At 46.3% G+C, this 19,687-nt stretch overlaps 1 protein-coding gene across 8 annotated transcripts in view; it reads left to right on the top strand.

Annotated features, from left to right (window-relative positions):
- Positions 1-19,687, top strand: part of LOC135971382 (SH3 domain and tetratricopeptide repeat-containing protein 1-like) — a 52,193-nt gene that overhangs the window by 21,354 nt on the left and 11,152 nt on the right. For 2 of the 8 annotated variants that reach the window (XM_073993971.1, XM_065546567.2), the window contains exons 1-2: positions 4,799-4,846; positions 4,982-5,099. The exons of 4 other annotated variants lie outside the window; for them this stretch is intronic. Coding sequence is in view for 3 of the 4 variants with exons in the window: in XM_065546567.2 (XP_065402639.1) it covers positions 4,820-4,846; positions 4,982-5,099 (145 nt within the window). In the remaining variant the exon portion in view is untranslated. Of the gene's footprint in view, positions 1-4,798; positions 4,847-4,981; positions 5,100-17,039; positions 19,368-19,687 lie in introns of those variants that run through there. 2 more of the 8 variants (XM_065546568.2, XM_065546566.2) reach the window with 2 other exon arrangements.

Raw genomic sequence — 19,687 nt, 5'->3', positions numbered from 1 at the left:
GGTCGTGGTGGTACCTGCCTGTGGTCCCAGCTACTCCAGGAGGCTGAGGCAGGAGGATAACTTGAGCCCAGGAGTCAAAGCTGCAGTGAGCTCTGTTCTTGTCATTGCATTCCAGCCTGGGTGACAGAGTGAGACCTTGTCTCTTAAAAAAAGTTAATGGCTACCTGATTATTCATAGGAAAAAAACCTGAACTCTGATCTAAACCTTATACCTCGTACAAAAATTAACTCAAAATGGATCATGGACTAAAATGTACAGTGCAAAATAAAGATGAAAAGAGGAGCTAGAGACTGGGAGAAACTATTTGCAAACCAGATGTCTGATAAAGGACTCATATCTATAATATATAAAGAACTATCAAAATTCAGCAGTGAAACCAAATCATCTACTTTGAAAATGAATAAAAGACCTGAAGAGGCATTTCAGATAACATATAAGCACAGGAAAAGATGTTCAACATCATGAGCCATCAGAAAAATGCACACTAAAGCCACATCACTATACACCTATCAGAATGCCTAAAATAAAAGGTAGTAACAAGACCAATGCTGGTGAGGATGCAAGGAAATGGGATCACTCACACTTGGCTGGTGGGAATGGAAGATGGTACAGCCATTCTGGAAAACAGCTGACAGTTTCTGAAAAAACTAAATGTGCAATTGCCATAGGATGCAGCAGTCACATTCATGGGCAGTTATCCCAGAGAAATGAAGACTTATGTTCACACAAAAGCCTTTATGTATCTGTTCATAGCAGCATTATTTATAAAGGCTAGAAACTGGAAACAGCCTGGAAACTGCTCAGCAGGTGAATGGTTAAACAAACTGGTGCACCCAGGCCCCAGATACCACTCTGCAGTAGTTAATGACATCGTTGTTCATCAGTCTTTCAAACTAGAAACCACTATCATGCTTAATCCCCTTTTTTCCATCCTGGGTCTGAGTGGACTTCATTTTGCATTTCTTTCCAATGCATTTTCCCTCTGTCCTTTCTGGTTGCGCCTCATGCCTCATTTGAACTATTGTAAGAGCCACTGAATTGTTTCTCTGCCTCATCATGGAATCCTTTCTACACTTGATGCCCCGCATTGTCATTGGAACAATCTTTCCAAAACATGAACAAACTAACTTAAAGGAATATCCCACGTAGCCTTCCAAATAAGTATAAGCTTTCTGTTAGAAGTTTTACTTCTTGTCTATAGGGAACCCCAGAACTCTAGAGAGACGGATTTGCTGTCTGCATTTTAAGATCAGGCAGAAATCCCTGGAGGGGCCCATGTGGAATATTGGCACAAATACTGGTTGTAGAATCAGAAGCCCTCATATCCTGGTTCTAACACCAGCTGGATGTTCTTGGGAAAGTTTTGGTTTCATAACCTCAGAAACTCCATTTCTTAAGAAATGGAGATGAGGAAGCTTACTGAAGGGATCACACAAGGCTGCTGGGAGGAGCGGATGAGGGGCTTGGTGAAAATGCTGTGTAATCCATGAAGCCCGTTATATGTGTGAGAAGTGGAGCTGTGTGAATAGCGGTTCTGGAATCACTGTATGAAAACGATGGAAAGCACATTCATATTTCTGCCTGATGATACCACTGGGCACCTGTGTTGTACATGCCTGCAACATGAGTGAGGCCCGGGTCAGTACGGCTCACAGTTTGGTTTTCATGCAGTTAGAAAGGCCCGAGAGGACCCTTCCCCCCTCCAGCTGTAGGAAGGAGGTGGCTGTCTCCTGCCTATATTTGGTGGAATTGTCTGTGGTTCCTTAGGGACAGGAATGCAGGGAGTGGGGGGGGAGAAAGCCGGCCTGACTGCTCGCTAGTCAGCCTTCCCCCACGGAGGAGTGGAGGGGTCATTTCGTGGTAACCTGCCACGTCTTTCTTAACCCATCTGCTCTTAGAAATGACCAGCATGACAAGTAAAAGACCCGTTAGAGACAGATGGGCTGTGTGTCCCCTGCGTTTATGGCTTTGTGGCCTCAGAGCTGTCAGGACTCGATAGCTTTCTGGGGAATGCTGGGTCAGCCAAGGGGCTGAAAATAGTGAGAGGAAGAAAATTCCCCCTCGCTGCTCTGCTCTGGGAGTGGTTACTGAGGAGAGCAGCATGGAGAGCCCAGCCGTGGGGTCCCTCTCAAGCACGCCCTCACCGCAGTGGGAATGCAGGTCTCAACCTCCCTAGGCCTCCGTGATTTTCGTCTGTCACATACTCACCTCCAGCAGGGATGTCTATGGTGATGAGATGAGGGAGCATCATAGCAGATGTGGCACTTAGTAGGCTTGCGATGAGTGGACGCTGGCGTCAGTGGAACAGGAGACTGGGCGCTGCGTGTGGACGCACTCACGTGCTGGTGGCATGGGTGGACAGAGGAGAGAGGGACGCTCTGCCATTCTCCTTTTGGCCTGTCACCCCCGCTGTTTTGAACAGAATCCCTGAGTGTATTCTGTTGCCCCAGTCAACTTGGTAGGCTGATTGCTCAGTTTTCTGCTTCCACATTTGATTTCTTATGAATGGGAAAAGGAATACTTCAGTTACTTTTCTGGTTGATGGCATATATTCCTTGATATCACCTTAATGCTTTTTAATTTCTATGTATTTTGGATTCTGGAGCTTGCCTGACATCTGTGGTTTTATGCCTCACCCTCTTGCGTAACTGTTGGCCACACCAGGACCAGAGAGAAGTGACCAGACCGATTGGTAGCAGGGCTAGGACTGGAATTCCCCAGCCTTTTGGCACCCAGCAGGCTCTGTTTTCTGTATTGCACTGCTCTTCCCTATTTCGACCCCTGTTAGGACAGTGGATGTGAAATGTAGCTGGGCGCTTTTGGGGGTGTGTTAGGAGTGTGGCAGATGCCTCAGACTGGCATTTTCCCCTGATTCTGAATTCTCATGGCTCAGAGTCAGTCTCTAGGCTACGGACCGGGAAGATACAGGAAGTTGTTTTGTGTGGCAAACTTTGCCTGGGCATTTTTTTCACCCGGCAATTTATTTGGTTTGGACTGGAATAAATCTCTGATATTGGTTTCTTTGCCAATATTATTAGGGAGTCGAGCCTGACTTGTTAACTTAGCCCGATTCGTAGTGCTTAGAATCTCAGTGAGTGTGTGTTGAACTGAGCGGAAGTGTGAGAACATCTTGGATAGTGGTTTGCAAACCTAGCTGCATCTGGGGGGCTGTGAAAAAAGCATGCGTGCTTACTCCAGACCAGTTGAAATAGAATCTGCAGGAATGGAGCCTGGGCAGCTATAGTGCTGTTAAAAACCGATATACCATAAAGGTTGAGATCCACTGATCCACAGTGAATTGGAGTCCTGGATCATAGACATGCCTTATGCTTTCACCAGCTTAGAATGGTTCTTGTGCTTTAGAACTGTGAAAAAAAGTGTTATGCAAACAAATGTGGAAATAGCCTAAATGCCACCTCCTGTTACTACCTGCCATGAAGTATATTTACCAGTTATTCACTCTATTCTGATCTCTACCCGTTCCACCTTTTCTTCATGGAACAATGATTTGACAGTTGGTTATGCAGAACCAGAGTAAGTGTAGTTTGATTGGCGGGAAACAATTTTGGGTATGAAGTACTCTTTAGGCATTTATTGAACTCTTGTTTGTACCACTGCTGTGCTGGACAGTTTATAAATATTCCTTCTTTAAACAAGGCCTATGGAGTCAGGCTGCCTGCGTCTTGCTAACTAGCTGTGTCATCTGGGGCAAGTTTTTAAGCTTATATAAACCTGACTTTCAGCTATGAAATGGGATGACAAGGAGTCATTATCATCTCACAGGATTGTGCAAATGTGTGTGTAAAGTGCTTAGTTTGGTGCCTAACACATAGTAACTACTCAGTAAAGTTATTATTACACCATCATCATCATATTTAAATGTAAATATTAAGAGCTAATAAATTTGTAAAGGTAGTATATACCCTTACGCCTTGAACCAAAGACTAGTTTAGTTTTAAGTGGTTGGGTTAATTTATCACTTAAATATTAGCCTCTTGAATACCTTGAATTTCAATTGAACGTAGCCAGAGGATTTCATAATTGGACTGTTGCCTCTGGAAGTTGGAGCTTTGTTTGGTTGGTTGGTTTCACTTCCTACACTAAGCATGTGGCTGTGTGCATCTTTATGGTGACTTCCGGTACTGGGGAATCAAAGCTTCATTCGCTTCTTTGGAGGAGATGATCTTATGCCATATGAAGCACTCAGACTTCGTTAACTATGTACCATCCAGACAAGACCAGGTGCTTCCCATGGCAGCCTGTCCTTTTCTTAGCTCTCTCATCAATCTAGCCTGTTCCTTCTATTCCTCTTTCTATTAGAACTCCTCTTCGAACAAGGAATGTTGTTTTGTCACTGCTAGGTCCCCAGCAATTAGTAATGCCTAGCACATACTAGGTGCCTCCTGAATGTTAATAGGTGATAATCTAGCAGAACACAAGATAAATCCGCAGGTTGAGATTTAAGCTGTGTGGTATGAACGCTGCATTGGCAAACTTATTGAATTAATTTTGTTAATACAAGTTTAACATGTCTTAGTAACTGACTTAGTTCAGTAATCATTTACTGAGTGTCTTCTAGGCCAGACATTTTTGTTAATACAAGTTTAACATGTCTCAGTAACTGACTCAGTTCAGTAATCATTTACTGAGTGTCTTCTAGGCCAGACATTTTTGTTAATACAAGTTTAACATGTCTTAGTAACTGACTTAGTTCAGTAATCATTTACTGAGTGTCTTCTAGGCCAGACATTGGGGACAGAAAGGTAATAATATATGATCCCTGCCTCATGCACAGGAAGTCTAGTGTGATGGACAGACATGTGCCAATGGCTGCCATGGAATATGGTGAGTATTAAGATAAAGGGGCACCCTGTGTGCCCTTGGAGCACAGAGCAGGGCTTGTGTTATGGGAACATGGGCTGCATGTGAAAACACAATTTAAATTAATTTTCTTTTTTCTTTTTTTTTTTTTTGAGACAGAGTCTTGCTTTGTCATCCAGGCTGGAGTACAGTGGTGTGATCTTGGCTCACTGCAACGTGCTCCCCCCAGGTTCAAGCGATTCTCGTGCTTCAGCCCCCCGAGTAGCTGGGATAACAGGTGTGCACCACCATGCCTGGTTAATTTTTGCATTTTTAGTAGAGATGGAGTTTCACCATGCTAGCCGTGCTGGTCTTGAACTCCTGACATCAGGTGATCCTCCCATCTCGGCCTTCCAAAGTTCTGGGATTATAGGCATGTATGTGTTCATCCTTTTAAATATCTGCGGGTAGCACTTAACTTTAAATGGGTACTAATTAAACTATTGAATGACTTTAGTATGGGTTGAATGACTTTGCTCGGTCCTCATTTTTAATTTCCTTCATTAGAGGAAAAAAAAAAATGCAGGTTGAATATCCCTCATCCAAACTGCTTGGAATCAGAAGTGTCTCAGATTTTTTTGCATTTTTGGATTTTTGAATATTTGTATTGCACTTGCTGGTTGAGCATCCTGAATTCAAAAATCCAGCATCTGAGCTGCTCCAATCAACATTTCTTTGAGCGTCACGTCGGCACTCAAAAAGTTGTGGATTTCGGAGTTTCTGGTTAGGGAGACTCATCCTATATGGGTGCTGGATTGTCACAGGATTTCTGGACCAGAGGTTAAGTGACTAGGCTTTGGTTTCCGCTTTGTTCCTAAGCAGGCTGTTTTCTTCCATAATCTCAGCTTTAGATCCCCTGGTTGTCAAAGAAGGGGATGGGCCATTGATGTTTACGGCCTCTGTTAGTTCTGACTTGGAGACACCTGGCTTCAGTTCACCTTCCTTAGGAGTGGACAAAGAATATGGGAATTTTGAAATTGTTAGTCAACATCTACAGGGTCATTGCAGCCTGGTTTTAGGTAAAGGCAATCTTTAGTGAGCCCAGGGAGAAGCACTGGTTTAGCTGTCAGCTGAGAGGGGTAAGCGGTCCTATTAAATTTTCTCTGTGTTAGTGAAAGCATTGTTAAGGGTCACAGCATTAGTGGAGCTCGCTGGAAAGAGGAGGGGAACTCACTGTTACAGGTTATATTGAATGTCTTTTCAGTCACTAAATGCTTTTTATGATATGTTTTTCAGGATTTCAGTGTTGTATGATTTCTCTGTATTAAGCACAGGAAATTAAACATCAGCAAAAAAGAATGCTCTTTCTTTATTTTTTTTTTCTTAGAGATGGAGTTTCGCTCTTGTCCCTCAGGCTGGAGTGCAGTGGCGTGATCTCAGCTCACTGCAACCTCGGCCTCCTGAGTTCAAGCGATTTTCCTGCCTCAGCCTCCCGAGTAGCTGGGATTACAGGTGCCCGCCAGCATGCTCGGCTAATTTTTGTATTTTTAGTACAGACGGGGCTTCGCCATATTGGCCAGGCTGTTCTTGATCTTCTGACCTCAGGTGATCCTCTTGCCTCGGCTTCCCAAATTGCTGGGATTACAGGCATGAGCCACCACGCCTGGCCTTGAATGTTCTTTCTATGGGAATCTACAAAAGCCAGCTTTTGAGCCTAGTAGCAGAAAACCTCTTCTTCATTGTTTAGCTGTGCTGTGAGCTTGGAGGAGGGCTTCAAGCCCAGCTGAAAAAGCTGTAGTATTTTATGTCAGTGGCTGTCTTGGAGAACTTAATGAGCACTGGGCTGGAGTGATACTGTCAGAGTTCCTGAGCTGTTTGAGGCTCTCAAAGCCTAGATACTGGGGTTGCCCAAATACATCAGCTGGACTCACTATTTCTCTCGGGAGTCGGGGGGTGGAAAATGCTGTTGTCTTAACTCTGCTCTTAATTTTACAGTGCTGTTATTAATGGTAAGAATGATTTCATACGTTTGTATTTTGCTTCGTAATTCACAGAGAATTTAAAAATCCATTATCTGATTTTATTCCCTCAGCAGTTCTGTGAAAAAGGCAGAGCAGTTTTCATATCTTCTGTTTTCCCGTGATTCTCTTGTGGCTCACAGAAGCTAAGAGCCTTCACCAAGGTCATAGGGTGAATGAGTTGCAGAGCTGGGAGTAGAGGCTCAGGCTTCTAGTGACCCTGTTTCTTCCTTGATAGCTCGCTCTGGTGGCGCTATGCTCAGGTAACTGCGCATGCTCGGTTTGGTCTTTCGTAAATCCCTGCCCCATTTTGGGGGAGGTTCTTGGGATGCTTCTATTCATTTTAGAGCATTTAAGTATCTTGTCCTCTCTCCCTCCTCCCAGATGCATGGGCATTTCTGCAGGCCCCCAGGCTGGCCCTTGTGAGTGGGAGTGTCTCCTGCCTGCACGTTGCTTGCATGCCCCCTTCTGAAGGTGCTCTTCCCCGCATGGAGCCCCCTCGTGCCTGCCTTCACACTGCAGGCTGTTCGGTAAATGTTACTGACTCAGCATCGTTGTTTTCTAGAAATGAGACGGGGTATGGAGGCCAAGTTCTTTTCTGTTTGAAGGCTGCCATGGTATCATCTTGCCTTCCCCGTGTGTGCTCCTTGAGGGTGTCGCTGTGCTGCCGTCATCTGTGTTCCCTAGGGTGCCTCCCTTGGAGTCCCAGCCGTAGCAGACATGCAGTCAGTGCTCATGGCCTAAATAAGAGGAAGGCCAACGGAGCCATTAAATCTGGAAAATGACAAGTGAGGGAAAGGAATTTTTATTGAAGGCTTGTGAAAAAGAATCTTTTTAGAAAAGTTGACCTGTTTCTTAGCTGGAGCTGAATTTCAGCTCAGAAAAGCAGCTGTGTGCCCAGAGGGCTTTGGGATTTCAGTTTGGACAGATGAATTTAATTTGTTGTTGAATTATCCTTTTGTAGTTTTATTAGACCTTTCTCCCAAATGGAATCGATTTTTCTATAAAAGTCTCACTTCCTTTTTGAGAAGTGTAACACTAATTGTATGGGATGGTCTCCCAAAAGATTACCTGCCAGGAACCAAACACACTGCCTCAGACTCAGGCCCCTGGTTTCTGCCTGTGCAGCTGCAGGGGAGAGACGCACGCTCGAACTGAAATCAAGACGCATGTCTGCATCTTCTCTTTCTTTACTGCTGTTTCGGCTCTGAGCTGGCCTGCCTTCAACATCTAGGAGCTTGGTGGGTGTAGACACATTACGGTATGGAGGAGGGATATGGTGTTGCAACAGCCAGGAGACTCACTGAAGTCTCTGTTCTCTTCCTGCTCACTGCTCTGACTTTGTACAAGTCGCATTTGTAGGGCTGTGCACAGTGGTTTACACCTGTAATCCCAGCACTTTGGGAGGCCGACCTGGGAGGATCTCTTGAGCCCAGAGTTCGGAACCAGTCTGGGCAACATGGTGAAACCCCATCCCTACAAAAAATAAAAATTAAAAAATTAGCCAGGTGTGGTGGCTCATGCCTGTAATCCCAGCTACTGGAGAGGCTGAGGTGCGAGAATCACTTGAGCCCGGGAAGTCGAGGCTGCAGTGAAACATCATTACGCCACTGCACTCCAGTCTGGTCAGAGCAAGACCCTGTCTCAAAAAAAAAAAAAGAAAAACAAACAAACAGAAACCCATTAGTAATAGTGGCAGTAGTTAACTTTTGAAAGTTTGGAGAAAAGTTCCTAAATAACCTGTGACCATGGACAACTTACTTAGCCTTTCTATGACTCAGTTTCCTCATCTATGAAAAATGAGAGAATATGGTACTGATCTTACCGGATTTCAATGAGAACTAAACGAGATCAAACTCAGAGCCTGGCACCTCGTGAGTGCACACTCAATGTTATTATTTCAACATTTTAGAGGAAAAAGAATGCTAATGGGTCATTATGGCTAAACATAGTCTATCACTGGTGTTACTCATGGTATTGGAAGGAACTTGAATTCCATATAGATAGTGTGATGGAGAAAGTATTTTGGGCATTGGCAGCATTTATTCAAAGAACAAAGGACGTGTCTGTCCTGTGTGGAGAGCTGTTTCCGCTTGTTTCTTTAAATGCTATGGGAAAAGCAGTCGGCCCTGTGCTCTCTGCCGGACAGCTTCAGTCTCCATGTATTGATTTGGCCAATTGTCGCTCGCTGTCATCATGGCAGCAGCAGTTGAAGGGACAGCTTGTCTTGATTTGCATTTTTGTGTGTTCGTGCTATTTATAGACAATTAAGACATGGAAGCCTGTTTATGGCAAGCTGGCAAATTCAGCAAAACATGGAAAAACCTGTTAGCACAGTTTGCACGTGTGCGGGCACAGAGCAGCCAAATAAACACACACGTTTTCCTGTACTTTAAAAATCCTCTGGGGAAAAAAAAAAAAAAAAGACATTAAACCATTGCCCAGATGGCTTACAGAGCTAGAGCTTTCTCCTTGAAGTACATGAGTATGGCTGTCAGATATCTGAAACCCAAAGCCATCTTAAAACATCACCATAATTTTGATGCTACCCCTACCCACCGTTTTTTTCCATTTGTAAGGTAAAAGGATCCAGGAAGGAAAGTATCAGCTTACAAAGGCTTTTGTTACAATTAATCGTTCACGTTCTTTCTTTTGGTATCTTATTCTCTGTTTACATTTTATTTTTATTTTTACTTTTTTTGAGACAGAGTCTTGCTCTGTCACCCAGGCTGGAGTGCAGTGGCACGACCTCGGCTCACTCCAACCTCTGCCTCCCAGGTTCAAGTGATTCTTGTGCCTCATCTTCCTGAGTAACTGGGATTACAGGTGTGTGCCACCACGTCCAGCTAATTTTTATGTTTTTAGTAGAGACAGAGTTTCGCCGTATTGGTCAGGCTGATCTTGAACTCCTGAACTCAGATGATCTGCCTGCCTCAGTCTCCCAAAGAGCTGAGATTACAGGTGTGAGCCACCGTGCCCGGCCGCTGTTTCCATTTTGTAACGCTAGCATCACCCCAGTGTAGGGTGGCTAGGGGTATTCTTCTTTCCTGTTTCCTGGTGTATTTTCCTCTACAGCATTGATCACTCTTTAACATACTTTTTGGTTGTCTGTCTCTACCTACAAAAATATGTATGTTCCTTGTTATATCACCAGTGCCTGGCACGTAGTTAGTCAGTCAATATTTGTTGAATGAATGAATGAATGAATGAATGGGCTAAAAGAACCTTCTTCTTCTTTCTTCTGGCACTTCACACCAAATGCTTTTGGAAAATGCTATGTGAACAGGGATCATAAGCAGGAGAGGTTACACACATTGCTGTGGGATCGCCCATCATCCTCAGATACTTGTCTGGAAGGAGGTGGAGTACTTGAGTAGAAATGATACAAGATAACTTCTTCAGGAAATCAGCCAAGTGTCACAGCTTTTCACATAGGCGTGTGATATTTGCGTATGTGTGTATGAAGAGCTGTCGTGGCCTAGAATCACGGGCCTTTAGATCCCTTGTACAGATAGAAAAGTAAAGGCCGAGGCCCAGGAATGCTGCAGGCCACCGAGGTAGAGTCCCTGTCTGCCCTTCTCAGTGCCCGGTCACTTCTCACTGCACTCCCCTCTTTACTGCTAAAGCCACTTTCCCTGACTCTGAATGTGTAACCACGAGGGAGAAAAATGTACTCCAGGCTCACAGTTTGTGGAGAAAAAGCCCAGCAGCTGAAAATCATGTTGACGAAGTTTGTACCTAGAAAAAGTGGCCATTTCTATAGTGTCTTTAAATTTCCCTGTTTCTCATACATTTTATAAACAAGACAGTAGAAGGAGATTTGGGGACAGCAACTTTAGAACAAGGGGGAAAAAAATCAAACCTAGAACATTCCAGTTTCTGTTTTCTTCTCAGTTTAGGGCTGAGGCACTTTAGCTTCCTGTCTAAGGGACCACTCAAATCTGATTAGAAGCCATTGTGGGCTGGTAATTATCCGTAATTTTAGGAAGACAGATGCAGCACCAACTCTGTTCTCTAATAGCAGGCTTATTAATTTTATATTTGCATGGCAGGAGAAGCAGATGGCAAGGTGGGATAAGCGTCCAGATGCTTGGTCATTGATAGCTTTTTACTTCCACGTATCACATGGGGATTTGGGACCCAGGAGGCCTGCTGAGAACTGATGATTATCTGTCCCTTAACCAGCTAGGTTCTTTTTAATCCTGAGCTCAGAAAGATTGCTCCTACTGCAGCCAGGGAAGACAGGTGGTTGACTGGTTAGAAATCATGGCAGGTTATTTTCTCCAGTTGGCAAGCAGAGCTATCAAAAAGTTGTCTTCTCTATTGTATTTCAAATCTGGGTGTTTAAAAAATTGTGTAAGCAAATTAAGCATTTATTTAATGGTAGTTGTGTGTGTTCTTGATGCGAATGAGAGGTGCATTCCCTTGTAAAATCCCTGGGACACTGTAGGAGGACGTGAGCCTTAGAACCGAAGTTGGTTTTCTAGATAATCATGTAGACATGATGATGCTGAGCACCAGACAAAGATGTTGATTGAAGTGATTTAAAAAAATTTTCTGAGTTCAGAGTTTACACCAATATTTAGAAAATCAGCAAAGGAACTTGGAGGAATGTTCTCAGGCATCCAGTTCAGCCCCCTACCCACATTGTCATAAACTCCGAGTGTGTGTACAGGGAGGCGCATTCCTTTCTGTTCTCATCACAGATCCTTCCCTGGCTCTGCACCTGCCTGTCATGTACGTCCGTGTGAAGAGACCACCAAACAGGCTTTGTGTGAGCAATAAAGCTTTTTAATCACCTGGGTGCAGGCGGGCTGAGTCCTAAAAGAGAGTCAGTGGAGGGAGATAAGGGTGGGGCCATTTTATAGGATTTGGGTAGGTAAAGGAAAATTACAGTCAAAGGGGGGTTGTTCTCTGGTGGGCAGGAGTGGGGGTCACAAGGTGCTCAGTGTGGGAGCTTTTTGAGCCAGGATGAGCCAGGAAAAGGAATTTCACAAGATAATATCATCACTTAAGGCAAGAACCGGCCATTTTCACTTCTTTTGTGGTGGAATGTCATCAGTTAAGGCCGGACAGGGCATTTGCACTTCTTTTGTGATTCTTCAGTTACTTCAGGCCATCTGGGCATATATGTGCAAGTCACAGGGGATGCGATGGCTTGGCTTGGGCTCAGAAGCCTGACATTGCCCTCTTCCCTACCTTCCCTACCTTTTCCCTCCTGTGCGGTTCTCTCACAAAGTGAATGGCCTCAGCCACAGCTTCTCTGCAGCTGCATCAGACTGTGGCAACTGGAGTGGTGGCTGCTGCAGGGCCTGCTGTCCCCACGGAGCCCAGTCTTGCTTGCCACTACAACCTGGTCACCATTTTGCCCTGAAAGTATGTAATTCTACAGAATGTGAGCCCACATGCTGGGGATGGAGGCGTCTTTATCACGGTGTGCTCTGCATATTTTAATCTTGGGTGGAAAGTATGGAAAAGTATGTGATACCTGTGGTTTGATGTCAGAAGGACGTTGTGAACTTGATGTGGACTGAGGATGTTAAGGTGCAACAGGCACCCCGGCTTCATTAAATGAGACTTCCCCGTCTCCCTGCCAGGCACACACAGGTGTATGGCCATGCCTTATGTGTTATCCTTATCTAGAGTGTGCCTTGTTGTCATGCTTAAAATTACATGATGATATTCTGCCTCATAGAGTAGGTCCCAAACCGCATTCAACACAGAAATGTACTCTTGCTATTGTACATAGAAAGTGCTTTCATATACCAAGTGGGAGAGCAGTCCTAAAATCTGGGCTGGAATCGCAGAAGGAAGGCATTGGAAAGCAACAGATTCCCTAATCCGAAGCTGATTTTTGATGAACCTAGAAACAGGACCAAGAGAAGTGAATTTGCCTAAGGCCCTGACAGTGTCTCACGGTAGCATCTGAACCTAGCAGTTTCTTGACCTATTTCTTTAAATGATTAGTCATGCTTCCTCTGATTCCTATATAAACATTCATTTATATAATGTTCATTCTTCATTCATTCTTTTATATTCATTTATATAATGTTCCTCATTCATTCTTTTGTTTCAGTGAATTATTGCAGTGCTACCACGAAACAGTATTTGAGTCAAAATGTGGCAGTGTTGATCCCTTTCCAAGGATTTTAGTTGCACAGTTTTTCAAAGCTGTGCTAGCAGTTTCTTGTTGGTTGCAAGGTGTCCTTTCAGAAGCCAATTGTGTGGTGTATTTATGTTGATTGTTGGAGGTAGTTTGGTTAGAACCTACTTCGAGTGGCTGGCGTGGGCCTGGGGGACAGTGACAGCTGCCTGCTTCATGGGCAGAGATGAAGTAATTGCTTCCTGGGAAGTACCATCCTCCTGGCCACACTCTCCAGCCCATTTCGTTTGTGTTGGTTTCCTTGGCATCTGCACGTTTCTGGCTTCATGTGAGTCTCATTTATTTTAGCGTATGACTTCAGGCTGTGGGGAAGAATGGCCATTTTAGCAAAGAGATGCACACAAAGGAACAACTGGCTAAATGTGAGTGAAGACATTCTTAGGGGGGGTTTCATTTCTTTTATTCTGTGACAGGCAGTCTGGGAAGCCGTCTGGACACGTGGCCTGCGCTGTCACAGTTCCTCCTTGCAGGATTGCAGATGTTTGGAGATTGTAGTGATAACTGTTATTGAGAATGTCATTCTCGCAGGCTCTAGTAAGTCAGGATTTATTCAGTGTTAATTTGTTAAAGACAACTGTATTTCTAGCCAAATCCATGTTAGACGTTTCTCCTGGCATTGTTGCTGGGGGTATTCCCGTGGCTTAGTCTTAGGGAAGCACACGCCTTTGAATACTGCTGAAGCTGTGAGTACCCAAAGCGCACCGGAGTACTTTTGCCATATGAGGTGTTAGTCACTGATACACATCTCAGTCAGACCTGATGGATTCTTGACCCCTTCCTTTTTTAATTTTTTAATTTTTAATTTTTATTTTTGTTTTTTAAGAGCACAACCCCTCAGGTGGCCACCATGAATCTCTGGTGTTTTCAGTTGGCTGCAGCCTATTTGCCATCTCTGGTTCAAACATATTCAAAGCCTGATGATGCTTCCCTCTGTTGTTCTTCTGCTGTGTGACCTCCGCACCCGCAGGGTTCAAGACTGTCAGAGCTGGGAGCCACCTTCACAACTACCAGGGTTTCCAGAACCTCCTTCTTCTAGCCCTGGGGATGGAAGAGATGTCATCAGAGGTGAAGGCTTATTAGGTTTCCATGCCATTGATAACGAATGAGGAGGTTTTCTTTTATATAAGGGGAGCGTCTTATAACGTGCTTTAGTAGGGTAAAGAAGCTTTTGAGGTTTGCTTTCTCTGGAAAGATAATTTGTGATCCTGCCCTTGCTTTCAACAAAAATATAGTTTGCATACCAGTGCATTTTGTATTACTGAGCACTGGCTGACAAATGGTTCTTAACTCGTCATTCACTCAGCCACTGTTTCTTGAATGGCATATGTGTGCCAGCTGTAGTAGGAACTTGCTAGGCTCTAGGACTAACCCTTATGAAACGGGGGTCCTGGGGGAAGCAAATGCATATAAATATAAACGTTTGAGGGGATATCAGAGGGGGTGCCTATAGGTGCAAAACTTCGTTCATTCTTTGCCCCATCTAGGAGGTTTTGTGTCTTAGCAGCATGTTCCATAGCAACACATCCCTCTATCAAAATATTCATCTTATTATTTTGAAATTCTCTGCTTAGGTATGTGTTTTTCCGACTAAGTTTAGAACTGGTTAAGGACAGCCTATGGGGTATGTATTATATATATCTAAACACACACATATATTTATATATATACACATTACCAGTATAAATTTACAATATATTTATATATATACACACATATATATTTCTCCCTTTCTGTATATACACACACACACCACACACATATATGTACACACACACATATATGAAATTCTACTGCCAAGCACAGAAAGTCAAAACTAGGCAAGGATTCTTTTAGTGTTCATGAAAAAATAGATGTGCTTAGTTGAGAGCATCCTTCAGTTGCCAGGGGAAAGACAGGATGGATTCACAAATGGAGATAGTGTTTTGTTTTTGTTTTGGTTTTTGTTTTTTCTTTGTTTAACTCTTGAATTCAAAATAATCCAGACTTATGGAAAAGTTGCAAAAATAGTACAGAGAATTCCCATATACTCTTCCCTCAGATTCCCCAAACATTTCACCCCATTTGTACTTTCTCTTTCTCTCTCTGTGGATATAATTTTTTTTTTTTCTGAAATGTTTGAGAGTGGAAGGTAGAATGCAGGGTAGGGTGAAAGGTGGAAGGAGAGAGGTAGGTTGGGAGGCTTTTTTTTTTTTTTTTTAAACCTTCTGAGATGGAGTTTCGCTCTTGTCACCCAGGCTGGAGTGCAATGGCACGATCTCGGCTCACTGTAACCTCTGCCTTCTGTGTTCAAGTGATTCTCCTGCTTCAGCCTCCCGAATAGCTGGGATTACAGGCACCCACCACCATGCTTGGCTAATTTTTTGTATTTTTAGTAGAGGGGTTTCACCATGTTGGCCAGGCTGGTCTTGAACTCCTGACCTCTGATGATCCACCTGCCTTGGCCTACCAAAGTACTGGGATTACAAGCATGAGCCACTGTGCCTGGCGATTGGGAGGCTTTTGCAGTAACCCAGAGCGCTGTGATGAGGGCTGGACCTGGTTGGAAATGATGAGAAAGGTGAGAAGTGGTTAGGTCTGGCATATAGTTTGAAAGGAGAGTTTAAATGGGTTAGATGACAAGAGAGAGACGTGGCTCTGAAGGCATAGTAGCCCTTGCCCTGCTGGGCCGGATGAGACAGGCAGCCTAGGGCTACTACCGCACCCTGCGGGCGGCTCAGGACCTGGGCCAGCGGAGGAACCAGGCAGTGGTGCTGGCCAACTTCGGGACCCTGTGCCTGCACGCGGGTGCCAGCAGGCTGGCCCAGCACCACCTCCTGGAGGCCGTGCGGCTGTTCTCAAGGCTGCCCTGCAGGGAGTGTGGCCGGGACTTCACCCACGTGCTCCTGCAGCTGGGCCACCTCTGCACCCACCAGGGTCCGGCCCAGCAGGGCAAGGGCTACTATGAGTGGGCCCTTCCAGTCGCTGTGGAGATGGGCCATGTGGAGAGTGAGTGCCCCGGTTCCTCCTGTTCACCTTCCGGGGCCACTCGCATCAGGGCACACCTGGGGTTTGTGATTCAGAAACAAGTGGTGGTTTTTCCACCATCGAAAGTGCTGAGTCATGGCCAGCAGCAGATGTTGGCAAGCGCCCTGGAGACAGGCGGTTCCCATGCAAGGCCAGGCCCTCTGCCCTACTGGGGCAGCCAGCTCTTCCCAGTTTGCCCAGGGACCATGCTGCCTTGAGCACGGAAAGTCCTGCGTGCTGGGAATCCCTAGCCATAACCCTGGGATCAAGACAGGCTCTGCTGAGCTGGGACTTGGGGCCCCTCCATGAGCCAGGCCCTGAACGCCGGTTCTTGTGCCCGTCTTATCTGCTTGGTGTGTTGGCAGGCTGCGCACCTGTCATCCCACTTCACAAAGGACACGGGGCGGGTGATTGCCCGAAGCCGCAGAGCAGTTCATGCAAAAGCAGCTCGTTGTGCAGTGTGTGCCAGCCCCACGCATAAATAGGGCTTGTGGGGTCCTCGGGTGGCAGGGACTGAGCATGGGAATGTGAGTTTTAGGCCAGAGAAGCCACAAAAGGGTGAGTGGCGTGATGGCGGGGCAGCACTTGGCCCCGGGTTAGGGAAGCCTCTTAGTCTGGGACCAGAGGGTTGAGAGGATTTAATCAAGTAATAGGTGGTGGTGGAGGGGCTGGTGGTGTAGCCTGTGTGAAGGACCAGGGATAAGCTAGTGGGGGTGAGTGGTGGTGAGTGAGTGGGGGTGAGTGAGCGGGGATGAGTGAGTGGGGGTGAGTGAGTGGAGGTGTGATGGGGGTGAGTGGGAGTGTGAGCGGGGATGAGTGGGGTGTGAGCAGGGGTGAGCGAGTGGGGGTGAGTGAGCGGGGACGAAGGGGGTGTGAGGGGCAGTGAGTGAGTGGGGGTGATTGAGTGGGGGTGATTGAGCGGGGATGAGTGAGTGGTGGTGAGTGAGCGGAGGTGTGATGGTCAGTGAGCGGGGATGAGTGGGGGTGAGTGAGCAGAGGTGTGATGGGAGTGAGTGATCAGGAGTGTGAGCCGGGATGAGTGGGGTGCGGTGGTGAGTGAGTGGGGATGAGTGAGCGGGAGTGTGAGTGGAGATGAGTGAGTGGGGGTGAGTGAGCGGAGGTGTGATGGGGTGAGTGAGTGGGAGTGTGAGCGGGGATGACTGAGTGGGGGTGAGTGAGCGGAGGTGTGATTGGGGTGAGTGAGCGGAAGTGTGAGCGGGGATAAGTGGGGTGTGAGCGGGGGTGAGTGAGCAGGGCTTATGCAGGGAGGTGCAGAGTTAGGAGTGCGTGGGTTGGGTGCTGGATGGTGAGAAGCTCTTCTGGAGAGCTAAGCAGGGCCTGGGGCCTCAGGCTGTGGCTTGGCCTTTTCCCCAAGAGCACTGGGGAGCCATGGAGTGCTATCCAACAGTCACTGCAGACTGAGCAGTGAATGGACAGTAGGTGGGCAGGGCTGTCCGAAATCTAGGCCGCAGAGGATAGATGAGGAAGTTGAGTCCAGGGAAATGGCCGAGACAAGGGATACTGTTGTGGGTCCCCTCTGCCTTGCAGTGCTTTGTCATGGCATAGTGAGAGCACTCAGAGCTGCCTCCTGTGGCCTGGACCAGAGCCCCAGGGGCTGTGGCCAAATCTGCCCATTTCCCAGCACAGGCCTGGCACCCACTCCTGGCCCTAGGAGGGATGAGATTTTGGGAAGGACCATGTGAAGGGGCCCCGGTCCCACATATCTGCCCAAGGAGGGGTGGGGGGTTCAGACCCAGGCTTCTTCCCCAGGGGCATTCTCTGACTGGAAGGAGACCCTCCAGGAATCCAGCGCCCCAACCCCCACTGCAGCCTCCCGTGGCTCCTGGCACAATAGCCTGTGGCACCTCCTCCTACGAGGCCGTCCCCAGGGTGCTGGGGGATTCAGACTTGGAAATGCAGGCCAGGGAACGGGGATCATGCCTCCCTATCTCCCCACCCTGCCCTGAATGGTCAAGGAGACCGAGGGCGGCGCTGATACCCCACATGCTTACTTGGGGTCATTTTTGAGTCACTTTTGGTAGTTTGTGTCATTTTAGGAGTTTGGCTGTTGTGTCTAGATGGTCTGATTTGTTGGTGTAGAGTTGTTCGTAGTGTTTTCATGGAATCCTTTTATTTCTGTCAGGTTGGCAATAATGTTTCCTCTTTCATTTCTCATTTTAGAAACTTGGGTTTTTAATTTTTTATTTATTTCTTTTTATTAGAGATGGGGTCTCATCATGTTCCCCCAGGCTAGTCTTGAATGCTGGCCTCAGCGATCCTTCCACCTCGGCCTCACAAAGCGCTGGGATGACAGGCGTGAGCCATGGTGCTCAGTCTCTGATTTCCGTCATTTGTGTCCCTCTTTCTTTTCTTGGTCAGTCTGGTGAAAGATTTGTCAATTTTGTTATTATTTTCAAAAAACCCACTTTTGGTTCTGTTGATTATCTCTGTTTTTCCATTCTCTGTATTTTTACTTCCCATTTCCACTCTCATATTTATTATTTTCTTCCTTTTATTTGCTTTGGGTTTAGTTCATTCTTTTTCTAGTTTCTCAAGGTGGAAGGTTAGGTTTTTGAGATTTTTCTTCTGTCTTTGAATGTAGACATTTACAGTTATAAATTTCCCTTTCAGCACTGCCTTAGCTGCATGTTGGAATTTTTGATACACTGTGCTATTTTTTTTTTTTTTTAAAGACAGAGTTTTGCTCTATTGCCCAGGGTGGGGTGCAGTGGTGTAATCTTGGCTCACTGCAACTTCTACCCAGGTTCAAGCCATTCTCATGCCTCAGCCTCCCGAGTAGCTGGGATTACAGACGTGCACCACCCTACCCGGCTAATTTTTATATTTTACTTTTTTATAGAGACGGGATTTCACCATGTTTCCCAGGCTGTTCTCAAACTCCTGTACTCAAGCGATCCTCCCGCCTCGGCCTCCCACAGTGCTGGGATGACAGGCGTGAGCCACCGCGCTGGCCCGGGCTGTGCATTTGTTTGCATTCTTCTCAAATTAGTTTTCAGTTTCCCTGATGGTCTCTTTGACTCACTGGTTGTTTAGGAGTGTGTAATTTCCACATATTTTTGAATTTCTCACATTTCCTTCACTGTTGATTTCCAGTTTCGTGCCAGTACAGCTGAAGAACACCTCTGCTTTGGTCTCAGACCTTCTCCATTCCCTGAGGCTCATTTTGTGGCCTGGCACATGGTCTGTCATGGGGAATGTCCCATGGGTGCTCGAGAGGACTGTGTATTCAGCTGTTGTTGGGTGGTGTGTGTAACAGCTGTCCATTTGGCGTACCTGGTTTCCTGTGTTAATCTCCGGAATGTTTCTGGCACTAGAAAATCAGAAGCTTTCCACCGTTCCCAGCGCCCTGGCTTTGGGAGAGGTCAGTGAGCCTGTGGCTTGGGAGCCTGGTTGCATGAGAGAAGCATGTGTGGGAACGCCAGGGCCCAGCTTTGAACCCCGTTCCCCCAACATGATGCCGTATGTGGCAGACATGACGCTTGGCTTTGCTCTCTCAGGGTTCCATCTGCGACAGGGGCTACTTGTGCCCCTGGCCTCATCAGCTCAGGCTGAAGGCGGCCCTGGTCCTGGCCAGAGAGGCTTTGTGAAGCAGAAATAGATGGCCTGGTGCAGGGGCCGAGCCTGGCCAGGACCTCAGCCCTGGGAGTTGTAAAGAAGGCCGGCCTCTACCATGAGCATCTG

This window comes from Macaca fascicularis, chromosome 6, assembly GCF_037993035.2.
Source record: "Macaca fascicularis isolate 582-1 chromosome 6, T2T-MFA8v1.1".
Classification (NCBI taxonomy): Eukaryota; Metazoa; Chordata; class Mammalia; order Primates; family Cercopithecidae; genus Macaca; species Macaca fascicularis.
The sequence above is the reverse complement of the archived record's forward strand: the minus strand, read 5'-3'. Positions and strand labels throughout refer to the sequence as shown.